Consider the following 14,320-nt stretch of genomic DNA (forward strand, 5'->3'; position numbering starts at 1 on the left):
CAATTTTAAATTTTGGTAGAATCGTACAATTCTACAATTCGATTTTACCGATTCGATTCTACCCCACTCATCGATTCAAAGTAGAATCCCGATTCTGATAACTTTGGCTAGGAAACTATGAGACTACGAGAGTATATATATAGTGGAAAAATCAAAGTGATTCACTTATTCATATTTAAATAAATACGGTAAAACTAACTCATATTTAATTACCCAATTTAAAATACCAGACTTGATACAATGGTACCAAAGATTTACTAGAAATCACTTATATCGATTTGACCCGATCCAAAGATTCGGGTTTCTACATTTAGAAATAGAGGGGAGTGTACAACACGAGTACTACTCGGGCCAAAAAGCTAGTAAGCATTCGGAACGTAATTAAAATTCAAATAACACCTAGACCACCAATTTAGTACTAAAAAAGGGGCCCACATTCACAACTAAATGAAATTACTCGTATCCCCCCAAAATCCACCCCATCCACATCCACTCACTAATCACTATAAATCTTCATACTTTCTTCCTTAAAATCTTTGCTTCTTGCTCAACCCTCGCTATCTTTCTCTCTCTCTCTCCTACAATTTGCAACCACCAACTAACACTTCTCTTTCTCTGTCTACTTTCTCTCTCTTCAAAACAATAAGCATGACTTCCTCTGTTATTACCTCACAAAGTGTAATCTTGACAACTGCCATGGCAGTTTCAGGAGCTGTAATCTTGCTTTCTCTTAATCGAATTAGAAATTTACCAACAACCCATCAAAATTCATCCTCTAATTCACAAACCCATCTTCCTCCTTCTTGTTTACGATCTTGTTTATCATCTGGTAATTCAAGTTTTAATTTGCTCTGTTTTCCCCTGTTTTTTTTTTTTTTTTTTTTCAATTTCTATGTGATTCTGATTTTGCTCTGTTTCTTTGTTGCAGATGATAAAAAGAAGAAAAAGAAGAAGAAAAGGGTGAAATTTGCTGATAATGTTAAGGATCATAAGAGTGAATTAACCAAAATGATTAAAAAAGAGAAGAAAGTTGAGATTTTTAATGATAATAAAATTCCAGAATTTCGTCGAATGCCAGCAAATCGAGCTGCTTTATACCAAGGAATTTTGAGGGATAGAGTTCATCGAATTTAATGTTTTTATCAATTTTAATTTTTAGATTTAATCTTAATTAACAACCTTTAATTTTCTTTTTTTTTTTTTTTTTTTCTGGGAAAAGTAAGTTTGTGAGGTACATATATAGCCACAGCAAAAGCAAACAGTTCAAGTTGGAATTTTGTATAGTTGAACTGTAATTTGCATTGATGAATATTACAAGTAGTTTTTTAGTTTATTTATCTTTTTTTTTTTTTTTTTTTCTCTCTCTCTCCTTTTTTTGTTTTTATTATATTGTTTAAATGAAAAAAAAAAAACAGAGGTGTTCTAGAAATTGAATTTTGGCAGGAATTGATTAACAAGTGTATGTGAATTTGCTGCATGCAAGGTTTAGACATTAATTTTGGATTTGAGGAAGCTGGAGAAGACAATTTGAGTATGAGTTTCTTTATAATATCTCACCACTTTCTTGGAGAAACTTCCTAAAAAAAAAAAAATATTAATTCGTATTATTTTGACAAGAGACGTGATGTAGACAAGATTTGATCTGTAGTGTATTGTTTATCTCATAAGATATTACCAACAAGTTAATAGTTGAACCATTTGATTCTAGGAATCAACAAATTATTAATTTTCCTAATTTGTCTTTTTAATTGATTATATGAAGACCATTGAACCACTTGATATTATGAATCACAAAAATATACCACTTGATACTATGAATCACAAGATTAAACCACTTGATACTTTGAATCACCAAGTTATACCACTTGATACTATGAATCATCAAATTAGGACGTTTCCTTAGACTGCTTTAGTCCTTACAAGAATTTCTATACAATTTATTTTACATTTTCTAGAATAATTCCATCCTCAAATTTTATAACATAACATAGGCCAGAAAATTATAGCTAGAGAAAATGATGTGGCAATTCAAGATAGAAGATAAAAATATCTAATCTTGGAGTTGCGCTTTTTTTTTTTTTTTTTTTTTTTTTTTTTACATAAAGAAAAGGGATTTCATTAATAAAATATAACCAAACGGCACTTACATATAATTCCTAAAAAATCAAGAATTCCAACATAAATACACACCTTAAAACAAAATACATCGTGAATTTGATTAACAATCGCCATAATAAAAAACTTCATCTGAAGCAATACAATCTGTGAGTTCGCACTGATTCGGCTTGAAATCCACTGATGCGTAGTCGTCTGAGTGAAAATACTCATGTGGTCCTCCAAATTCTTGTAGAGATTATGAAACCGTAGATCTTCAATTTTCACTAAACAAACACAAAAAGAAAATAAACTCAAGAGAAAAATCATCATCACAAGGATGAGATCTATTTATTGAAAGCAATTGAAAAGTTTTTAGGGCTTACCACCGGTAAAAATACCAGTGGAAGCCCCTACAAAGATTCACAACTGAGACCAAGAGGAAAAGAGATGGAGAGAAAAGGGAGAAGACAAAAGGAAAACCTTCAAAGAAATTGAAAAAACCTAGCAATGGAGGTTAGAAAAACCCTCCCAAGGGAAAAACCCTAGAGGGAACCAAAAAACCCTCCCAAGGAGAAAACCTAGAGGGATGAAAGCTTGTTAGGGCTGCGACAAAAAAAAAATAATAAAAAAAAAATCTTGGGTTGCTCTTATATATTCGCATGAATAGTAATTCAAAATTATGCCGGATAATACAAGCTAAATTAATGCTTAACATTGTCAAATTTTTTTACAACAAAATATAGATATAAACTTATAAGCTACGGCATAAAAAGTCAAAAACACTCACTCTTGACCACAAAAGGTCTAAGGGGTCGTTTGGTTGGGGGTATTCAGGAAAGGGAATGGGAATCTACTGCCTCGATTCCCTTTGTTGTTGTTGTTTGTTAAGCACTTTTTTTCATTTCCTTTACCCTCTCCATTACCCTAAATCCTTCCAACTTCATTCCCCACCCCCTAGACTTTTCCATTACCTTTCCTTAGCCACCCCTCCACCACCACATCCACACTAGCCTCCACCACCCAGTCGCACCTCCACGGCTCCACCGACCTTCACCGCCCCTTCCCCGACCTTCCACGAGCTTCCACGACCTTCCCCGAGCTTCCACGACCTTTGCCGCCCCTTCCCCGACTATCGCCGACCGCCGATAAACTCTCCCCTCCCCTCGCCGCCTAAAAACATCTCCCCTACCTTGAAAAACCCTAAGGGAGGTTTTTCGTTTTTCGAGGAAGGGATGAGCTGCGTTGGGGCCAGCGGGGGGAGGGCTGGCGAAGGGCTGCGAGGGGCGGGGGAGGGCCGACGAAGGGCGGCGAGGGGTTTGGTGGCTGGAAAAGATGGAAAATTAATGAAATGTGTGGTTGTGTGGTGGTGGTGGTGTGGTGGTGGGATTGTTTTCTTTTGTTTTTAAAACAAACAACAAAGCAAAAATAAGGTACTTTCATTCCATTCTCGTTGTTCATTCCATTCCGATTACCCCGTGCGAACCAAACGACCCCTAAATGTCATTGGTAAGTTGGCTATTTGGTAGCCAATAATAAACTGCAGTAAAGTAAATGGATTTAAGTGTAATTTAGTATGGAAAACAACTTATAATCTCCATGAACACCAATCTCTTCTACAAAGCATGTGGTCCACTTAAGTTGAGAGGTTGTATTAGGTGGGAATGAAAATTTGAAGAAAAATAGTCAACTAAGGAGTCATTTTGAGTGATCAGATCACGAATGAACATGGAATTTCTTTTCAAGTTTACATATAAACTCTTTTGATTATTGGAAGACTTTTCAATGGCTACAATAAAATTGTAGCCATTGAAACTGTTTTCAATCTTGATCCTTTAAATTTTATGGATCAATCTAGTCCGTTCGTGACTTTGTGTAGTATTTTGACATTAAAAAAAAAAAAAAAAAACTGTATTTCTTATTTGAAAAAATGTTTTGTCGCCATTTATGGGTTCTACATCTCCATCAAATATGCATACAGGCATGAGCCATATAAGCATGTTGTAAACATGGTGATTTGATTATGTAATTAAGAATTAACAAAGGGTAATTGGATTTTCCCCCACCCAAATTAAACATTCATCATCATCAATTCATCATGCTTTAAAATAAATCACCCAACTTCCATCATCCGGTCATCCCATGTGCGAGGATTTGTGATTTATAAATTTATTTTCATAATATATTAATCGAAAATGAATGAAATAATGGAGCAAAGCAAATTAAAGTACAGTAATTGAAGATAGAATTTTTTTTTTTTTTTTTTTTTTTTTTTGTTAAATTATTTTGTAAATCACAAAGTCATCCCAATAAAAGGTTACGATTAGTCAAATTCTAATAAATGGCTGAGATTTAATCTAGTATAATGACTACAATTTTATTGTAGCCATTTGAAAACTATCCTTGATTATTATTGTTTATAAACACCATTAACCAAACATGGCGTAAGTTCACATATCGAATTTGAAGTAAATAATTTTTTTTTTAAACAGGTGGTTGAATTGAAATGGAAAATAAAAAGTAAAGTCAAAGATGAAGGTATGTATGTATTTTTTTTTTCTTTGTTGTTATTGTTGTTGTTTTAAAGAAGGGTGTGTTTGATTCATCTTACGTGAATTTATCTCATTTTAAGAAATAATAAGTTTAGATAAAATAATTTCAGAAAAAAATTCATAGAATAATATAATTAAGTTTAAAATTTTAAACAAAATTCAACTAGATATAAAAAAAATAAGTTCAGATGAAATATAATAATTTTATACAAGTTCATGCAAAATAATATAAATTCAGATAAAATAAAACAAGTTTAAAGATAAAAATAAATTATGTTCGAATTAAAAAAAATCAAAAAAGTTTCAAAAAATTAAATAGAGTCTGAATATAAATCTCTTTATTATTTATAAATTAATAATTTTTTTTTTTTTTAAATAAAGCCTAGCAATGTTAATGTATTGGCACATAGGGTCTATGTGCCAATGAAACAAATAGGATGACATTTTTGTAAATAATGGGAACGTGAGAAAAAGTAATGGTGCAAAATTTGATGGTAGAAAATACCACAACATGTATAATGGATTAATGGTGAACTGCTGAACTCCAAATTATCCACACCAGAAGCAATGAATTGAAGCATTATAACAACTCGTAATTATGATCATGCATGAAGCGCGAAACCAAATATTAGAACTACTGATAGAGTCATAATCTCAACTTGAAAAAATTGCAATAGCCTAAGCTAGGAGCTAGCTATATTAGGAAACTTCATAGGAGATTTGTTTGCACGAGCATCATGCAGCAAAAGTACAACAATCATTCACAAATCGATCTTAGAAGCTCTTATGTTAGTGAAAGCAAACTAGCTTAGTTGGCTAAAATCTTAAGGGGTAATAGATAGTCAAGATATGTGATCAAATTTCTTCTATATCATTGCCCTTTGCGGCTTTAGTTATGCACTCACACAACAACAAAACTTTAGTCCCAACAGCAACAACAAAGCCTTAGTTATGCGAGCGATGCGCGCACACACAAAATGCTTCTAGCTAGGTCATGCAAATATGTACACATACAAATGTACAACCGTGCTAGTTTCGTGGGGTTTATACAAAGTTGCTAGTGATTGAATTCATTTTTTGAAATAATGATAAATGCACCCTATGATAGATGGTTCTACCCATCAAACCCCAAAAAAAAAAAAAAAAAAAAAAAAGAAAAAAAAATAAATAATAATAATAATAATAATAATAATAATAATAATAAAAGATTAAAAAAAAGTACTAAGGTAGTTGGTCATTGTAGCATTGAACTTGTATGTAGGGTATAACAGTGGGTTCATTGTAGCATACAACTTGCAAAAATGGGGATAATAGTTATTGCTAGTTTTCTTTGTATTAGAAAGTGGAAAATGGCATTACATATCCTCCTAATAAATTAGTACCATCAATAATAATAATAATACCTCTCAATATGTAATCTATAATATTATTAAAACACATTGGGACAACATATTAATGCCATGTATTACAATTCCCTCAATAGGATTTAATTTGGTGCCCCCATCATCGCTATATGTCACTCTAATTACATGTCACCTTATGGGTATTCTCTTTAAAACTCTTCATATGTCTAACCTTCATACTTAATTTTTCCCTAAAATAATATATGTAACCTCAAAGTAATTGGACAATAAATTACTATTTAATTTGTAAGAAATTAATCACATACTATTGGTTGTTGATTCCTTAGCTTGGATGCTAATATTCTAGATTCAATACCAGCGGCTTAGCAATTAGACAGTAATATTTATAAGTATACAACTTTGTTTCTATTCCCATACATTTTCTTTCCTGAGAGTGAGAGATAGCTCAAGTGGTTAGAGATTTCCTCCTAATTTCAACATATCTTGGGATCGACTCTCACCTCTGCCCTTGTGGCTCTCTAAACAACTTTTTTTCTTTTTCTTTTTCTTTTTTAAAATTTTATTTTAAACTAAAATTAAGGTAATTTTTTCATTTTGTATTTAAATAAAATTCGGGGCATCGCCCGAGCCATAAACTAGTTTTGCTATTCATTTTTGTATTATTAACATTTAAGAATTTATTTAATGCTAATACGAAGCAATTGTCTATTAGGGTTGCGTATATGTTGTAATTTAATTAGATATACCTAGTAAATCTTTTATGATACTATGTATATGGTTCATTCATTCTGTGGAAAATTCTAATATCCCTCTTAATGCAACAATGTAGTCTTGATCTCATGATGTTACATATTGCTCCAAAGAAATGAGTATTCGATTTATATACTCAATGTATCATTTAAAGTAAACATTACTTTCACAACGTACTATCATTATTTGAAATAATGAATTAGATTCATCTTCTGTTAAGACTTAAAATTGTCGTTCTAACTATTGACATGTTGTACTATCATTGTAAAAAAAAAAAAAGTTGTAACAAACAGTGCTTTTAAATAATTTCTCTCTTTTTAAAATTGCACTCCGTACAATCTACTATAAATAACATTAATTTCTAAATTAACTAAATTGTTGCACAAAAAAAAAATTGTAGGGAAAAAGATCAATGTATATTATGACAAGTATAGTTAAATTGAACATGATAATATTTATTTGTTACATATATAGTACGGAGTAATAATTAGTTCATATTTCCTTAGCCATTTCTATTCTATAATGAAGAAAGGGATGACAACATATTGTGTGTTTCGGTTAAAACAATGGGACCTTCGGCAAGGTCCTTCTGAGGTGGCTGAAAACTGGGCTCGGTCCAAGTGGTGTTGGGCCGAGGGTTTCCTGCACAGCAAACACACGTAAACTAGCCTCGGGGGTTGTGCCGAGGAAGGCCCCTCCGATGCCAAAGTCAGTACAGTGTGTAGAGAGAGGTAGCTATGCAAGAGTATTAATTGCTTGAGGTTATATGTGAATGAATAATAAATGGTACATTTGATGGCTTTTATACCTTTGCATAAATGGAACAATGGGCCTGAGCCAAATGGGCTTGGACCTTGACTTGACATGAATTGGAGAGTAGAACCTTGGACCTTGGGCTTAGAATTGAATAATTTATGAACTAGGCCCAATTAGATAAATTGGACCCAAACAACTTGCCCCCCAGACCCGATTTGGAAAAATGACAGGTCGGGTTTTAATTAACCAAAAAATGGAGGGAAGTAAATGATTTAATTAATCCAAAAAATTTGAATTTAAATTGCAATTAATGAAGTAACGACAGTTTGGATGGATAATGGAGGAAGTTGGACGGATAATGGGCAGTTAATTTGGAGGGAACGTGTTTAACGGTTACTTAGTGAGGGATTTAAGAGAGATTAAGTGCACTGACCCTTAGAATTCCCATTTCTTGAAATATAAGGCCGGATTCCGCACTCTCTCTCCTCACTTCATCACAAATTCGCACTCCAACTCACGCAAACCCACTGATTCCGATTCAAAACTTCACCAAGTTCTCAAAATTTAAGCTTTGAAATTGAAATTCGATGCTCTGAACTTGTAGATCGGCAAATTCCGCATCAGATTAAGGTAATTTTCTTTGATTTTCTTTCGATTTTTCTCGAATTTGGAAGCACTCCCCTTTTTCTCGATTTCTCTTTTGAAACTCCGACATGGCTAGAGGAAGAGCGCGTCAACCCCGACAACCCAGGAAAACTCGGCATCCGAGGGACCGAGTTGATAGTTGGAATGGGGAAAGAGTAGGACCCGACCCGAAAGAGGGTCTCCGGGCAGTCCCTTTATCTTCGGCGCCCCCCCGAGAAACGGGAGAGGCGAGCGTTTCTGGGCAGGAGGAAGCTTCAGCCGCCGCACCTTGGGACTTGCTCCCTGGGTTTAATGAATGGTAGAATGCCCGAGCCATCTCGGCTATGATGGGGAATGTCCCTTATTCTTGGTGGGTCAGGAACGCCTACCATTTTGCCGAACAGATTGAGCTGTACTACGGCATTCTCGAGGTGGATGGGTATTGGTGCCGAATGCCCACTACAACAGACAGGAATCATCGTCCACCCCCTGGATACGTGGGGGTGTACACTAAGCAATTACAGTATGGGCTCCGATTCCCCCTGAATCCCTTCGTCAGGGATTTGCTGAGAAAGTACAGGATCTCCCTGTGCCAGTTGACGCCCGTCATCATCCGAAGGGTGATGACGTATCTTTGGGTGTGCCGGTTCTTCGGTCTCGAGCCGAACTTGCACTGTTTGAAGAAGGTACACAAGCTTGTGTCGAACACCCAGAGTAGGTATGGTCACCATGGCTCTGGCTGGTATCGGATTGAGAGTCATCCACAATATTTAACAATGTTGCCGAACGACTCTTCAGACAAAGACTGGAGAGGCCAATGGATCTGGGTTAGGGCACCTGCAGATCCTGACCACCCCTATTTCTTCGGCGCTCTTCGCTATCTCTCCAAACCTGACCCAGACATGCAGGACTTAGGTCCCGAAAAGCCTGATGTTGCTAGCCATCCCAGCTATCAACAAGTGTTTCTCTTCCGGAAGAAGGAAAATCCCGGAGGGACTGGCCGGCTGAAGCATATTCTAGAGAACTGGCTTCTGGACTCCTACTATGCCTTCCAAGAGAACATGCTGGCGATTGTCGGTCTCAGCCGAAAGTTTCGAGATGGTAAGCACCTTCAGCTGGGGCCGAGGAATTGCATTTTTTCTTTTTCTTTTTATTTTGCATTTACTTTAGCGCTTTTCAGTGTCTGTTTCATTGCACTGATTCATTCTCTTTGCTTTTCAGAGTTGAACGAGAGCAACTCCCAGATTGACTACGAGCGTCTGGGAGTAAATGCCGAAAGGGTTGTGCTAGATCGCGCCCCTGCAATCACTGACCCAAGGAAGCACTCGTTGCATATGCATTCAACAGGTCTCCAGATTGAGACTGCTGCAGACTACCTAAGGCAGAAACCTTGGTGGGTGAAGAGGGATCCTCTAAGGCGTCTGTTACCTGAAGAGGAGGAAGCTGCCCGGACTGCTGAAGAGGTAGTTAGGGCGGTTGAGGCCCTAGAAGGAGGTGAAGGGACCTCCCGAGCTGCCGAAGAGGAAGCAGTATGAAGAAGAGAGCAGCAGGAGAAGAGAGGGTAAAGCTCCTGTGCGTCCCGAATACCTTTCAGAATCTAAGTTTTCGGATTTGAAGATAAGGACGAGCAACCCCTCACCAGAAAGAGGAGGAGGACGGGTCCAGCAGTAGTGGGCCCGAATGAATTTGAGCTGAGGTCGATGCCTGGCCTCACTATAAGGGAGCCTGTCGAAGGTAGAGGCAGGGTTCCCGGAGTTCCTAGGGGTCCTCCACCCCCAGTTCAGCCACCACCACCGATCTCACCACCTCTTATGACCCCTCCACCACCTCCCGAAACTCAAGAGATAGAGGTGGATCAACGAACTCCTGATCCGAAGGAGAGGGTTCAGGAGGAGGTGCCGAACCAAGAGAGCGCTGCTAAGCTCTCTAACGATGAAGCTACTGCTAGCGGGGCAGTTGAAAAGGTGGTTGCAGCTGAAGCTGCAACCAATGAAGGTTTTGCTGCTGAGATTCAGCAAGAGGTTGACGCTCTCCTGGATCAACTTGAAGAAGAGGTTGAGACGATCAACCTGGAGAACTCTGCTGAAAAGACGGGGGACCGAAATGATGAAATCCCTTCGGCTTCAATTCCTTCTATCCAGATTTTCAGGTCTGAGGATATGGGGTTCCATGCCCCTTTCATCAACATCCCCGATAGTGTCCGACAGACCATCTGGGGAAATCATCGGGAGGAGGCTGTGGCCTTCTTCGGTGACTTCTCTGGTTTGTCCGAAGTGGATCGGGCCAGAGAGTGGTCACTTAAGGCCACTGCTAGAATGGGAGAGTCCAGCCGAAGGGTTCTTGACCCTGTAATAGACAACCAACGGCTGCTGATGCAGGTACTCCTTTACTTTTGCAATTTCAGCTCTTCAGTTCAGTTTTTTTTTTATTTTTATTTTTTACTGACTTGTGCCCTAGTTTCCAGGTCGTGCACAATCAGACTCTCACTGTAAAGCTGATAGACTCACTCCAGAACAAGCTGGAGATTGCCCAAGCTGAGGCAAAGCTGGCTGAGATGAAAATCAAGGTAGCCGAAGAGAAGCAAGCTGAGGCCGAAAAATATGAGAAGCAGGCTGCTGAAGCCTTCAAGAACTTCTGCAATGCTATCTAGAATGAAGTCCTCCCCATTGTTTTTGAAGGTGAAAAGCTCATCAACGAGTATGGGGCTGTTGACATCCCCAGCTTCAGAGCCGGCATTGAGCGCCGAATAGCTGAGGAAGTCGGCAGAAGGGTGTCCAGCCAAACTGAAGAGATGCGACAGAGGATAGAGGTGCTGAAGGCTCAGGCAAAGACTGCCGATGAGGCAATGAAGGCCAAGGATGCTCAGATCTCCGTGGCCAAGACCGCTGCTGAAGCCCAAAGTCAGAGGCTGCAAGAACTGACTGACCAGCTGAAGGCTAAGGAAGAGGATCTGTCTCAGGCTGAGACTGCTATTGGCTTGGTCCGAAACCAGTTGAACAACACCAACGAAGCAGCCAATAAGGTTCAGCTGCAGCTAGACGAAGCCAAGGAGAAGCTGGAGGAATAGCAGGAGACCTCCCAGAAAAATTTGGAGGAGGTCTAGAAGAAGCTGGCCGATGCTGAGGCTCAGCTAGCTACCAAGGTTTATTCCAAGGCTGAGTTTGCAGAAGCCTTCAGCAACGGGTACAAGGTGGCCCGAAGGTTGACCCTCCACGCTGCTCCTGAACTGGACTAGTACCAATGCGAGATTTGGGCTAAAGATCCCAAGGATCCTCATATGCAGTTCGCCAGTCAAGCTGAGATAGATCTTGAGATCCGTCTTAAAGCTGAGGAGATGGAGGACGCTGAAGCTGAAGAAGCTGAAAACAGAGAGAAAGAAGCCTAAGCTCAAGCTCAGCCCGCTTCTTCAGCTGACGGAACTGATGCTACTAAGGAGCCCAGCGTCGCTGATCAGCCGGATCCTTCAGCTGAAGCCTAGGGACTCAGGCAGTCGTCTTCAGAATCTTGCAGATCAACCCGTTCTTAACTTCTGACTTGCCGCATCTGAATTTTTTTGCCTTTGTTTTTGCTTCAGCTTGCCTTAGTGTACAAAAAACTTCTATTTTTGTCTTGTACGCATTTCGACAGCTGTAATTTTCCGCTTGTGGGCGGATGCCGATGCTTTATTATCTCTGGAACATTTCAACTTTGTAGTTTGTCATCCGAACTTGTTTCTCATTAATCTGATGTTTTTTCCTTCCATTGCTTTGCTTTAAACTTGCGCATTAACAAAGATTGTTCTGCCCCGAAGGGTTTACAAATGATATTTCTTAAGTACACCAGCATTCCAGTGATTTTTCAGCTCAGTCCCATCTAACTGCCGAAGTCAGTATGTTCCCGGATGAATCTCATCATAGATCTCGTAGGGTCCCTCCCAAGTGGCTGAGAGTTTCCCATGGATTCGGCTTTTCTGAACTGCAGCAGCATTCCGAAGGACGAGTTCTCCAATTTTGAGAGGCCTCGAATGAACCCTTCGATTATAAAATTTGCTGATTCTTTGCTTATATGCAGCCATCCTATCCCGGGCTTAGTCTCTTACTTCGTCAAGAAAATCGAGAGATTCCTTCATAAGTTGCTCATTCTCAGCCGAGAAGTGGTGCACTCGCAAACTTTCAGAACCGCTTTCCACTGGAAGGACGACTTCGGCACCATACACTACCCGTTGCCTCTTTTTCAGTTGTCCGAAGTGACCAGAGGGTTCCGGGGAGTTCCTCTATCCACTTGGACTTTTGGTCTTCAACCCTCTTCTTCAGAGCATTGAGGATCTGCTTATTTGCAGCTTCGGCTTGACAATTACTTTGCGGGTGACATACTGCTGAGTACGCCAACTTGATGCCAAACTGGTCAGTATAACGTCTCAGCGGCAAATTATCAAATTGCCTTCCATGATCAAAAACAAAAACCTTTGGAACACCAAAGCGAGTGATGATATTCTGCCAGATAAATTTGCTGACAGTTTGCTCTGTGATATTCGAAGTTGCTTCGGCCTCAATCCATTTGCTGAAATAGTCTATGCCGACTATCAACCATCTTTTTTGGTAGGGAGCATCTGGAAAGGGACCCAAGATATCCAGCCCCCATTGGGCAAACGGAAGCGGATTCAGGATCGGCTGAAGGTCTCTAGTTGGCTGATGGATAACTTGTGCGAATTTTTGGAATTTTTCACACTTTCTAAACAGCTCCATAGCGTCTGAGATCATGGTGGAACAGTAGTATCTGACCCTCAATGCTTTGTGAGCTAAGGTCCTTCCCCCAATGTGGTTCCCGCAGATGCCGAGGTGAATTTCTCGAAGGATGTAATCAGCATCTGTTGGGCCCACACATTTTAGTAATGGGGGTGAGAAGGATTTTTTCAGAAACTCCCCTCTGAAGACAATGAACCTTGAGTTGGTTCGCTTCATCTTGGAGGCTAATATTTTATCTTCGGGAATTTCTCCCCGAAGCTTGAAGGCTAGGATGGGATCCATCCAGCTTGGTTCCTGGTCAACGCAGCACACTTCAGGTGCTTCGTTGACACTTCTTTCTCGGCGCACTTTCACATAAACAGATTGGTTCAGCTCAGTGAGAGTTGAACTAGCAAGTTTGGAGAGTGCGTCGGCTTGAGCATTCTGACCCCTTGGGATCAGCTGAACCTCAAAAGTTCTCAACTTTGCGATGACTGATTTGATCTTGGCAAAATAGGCTATCATTGAGGACTCTTTGGCCTCATAGTCACCTCTGATCTGATACGCAACTAGTTGAGAATCTGTCTTCAGACAGACATATTCGGCTTCCAAAGAGATGCACAACTCTAGGCCAGCAACTGCCGCCTCATATTCGGCTTCGTTGTTCGAAGCTTTGAAAGAGAATTTGAGTGCATACTCAAAGGATTTGCCTTCGGGAGAGGTTATCACTACCCATGCCCCCGAACCATTTACGGTGGAGGATCCATCCGTAAAAACGGTCCAAACTTTCTTTTCTTAGTCTAGCGTCTCCTGGTACGAGCATTCGGCTAGGAAGTCCACTTGAGCTTGAGCCTTGATGGCTGCTCTCGGTCGGTAGCTGATGCTGAACTTAGTGAGCTCAAAAGCCCACTTGGCCAACCTACCGGATTTTTCAACTTTTCCGAGGACTTTTTCCAGCGGCTGATCAGTTAGGACCACTATTTGATGGCAATCAAAATAGGGTCTCAGCTTCCGAGCAGCTACCACTACTGCAAATGCAACTTTTTCGAGTAGAGGGTAGCGAGTCTCGGATTCTGGCAGAGTATGGCTGACGAAGTAGATCGGCTGTTGAACTTTATTTTCTTCCCTCAGCAGCACCGCACTGATAGTGGCTGGGCTGACAGCTACGTACAAGTACAGGGGTTCTCCTTCAACTGGGCAAGCCAGCGTCGAGAGTTGAGCCAGGTGCTCTCGGAGCTGCTTGAAAGCTTCTTTTTGCTCGTCTTCCCAGACAAGATCTTTTGTTTTTGGGAGCTTCAGGGCTTTGAAGAAAGGTAACCCCTTGTCCGAAACTCTAGAGATGAACCTTGTCAGGGCTGCCATTCTTCCGGTAAGCCGCTGAACGTCCCTCTTTGTTTTCGGCTCGAGAAGATCGAGCGCTGCTTGCACCTTTGCGGGATTGGCATCAATCCCTTTTTTGCTGACCATGAAGCCGAGA

General features: G+C 39.8%; 1 protein-coding gene across 1 annotated transcript; it reads left to right on the plus strand.

Moving 5' to 3' along the window:
- Positions 1-528: 528 nt before the first annotated feature.
- Positions 529-1,333, plus strand: LOC145588036 (uncharacterized). Its single transcript, XM_081644673.1, has 2 exons — positions 529-829; positions 929-1,333. Exons 1-2 carry the CDS (start codon positions 649-651, stop codon positions 1,132-1,134), a joined length of 387 nt encoding a protein of 128 aa, XP_081500799.1. The 5' UTR covers positions 529-648; the 3' UTR covers positions 1,135-1,333.
- Positions 1,334-14,320: the final 12,987 nt, after the last annotated feature.

Source organism: Chenopodium album, chromosome 17 (assembly GCF_948465745.1).
Source record: "Chenopodium album chromosome 17, dcCheAlbu1.1, whole genome shotgun sequence".
NCBI lineage: Eukaryota > Viridiplantae > Streptophyta > Magnoliopsida > Caryophyllales > Amaranthaceae > Chenopodium > Chenopodium album.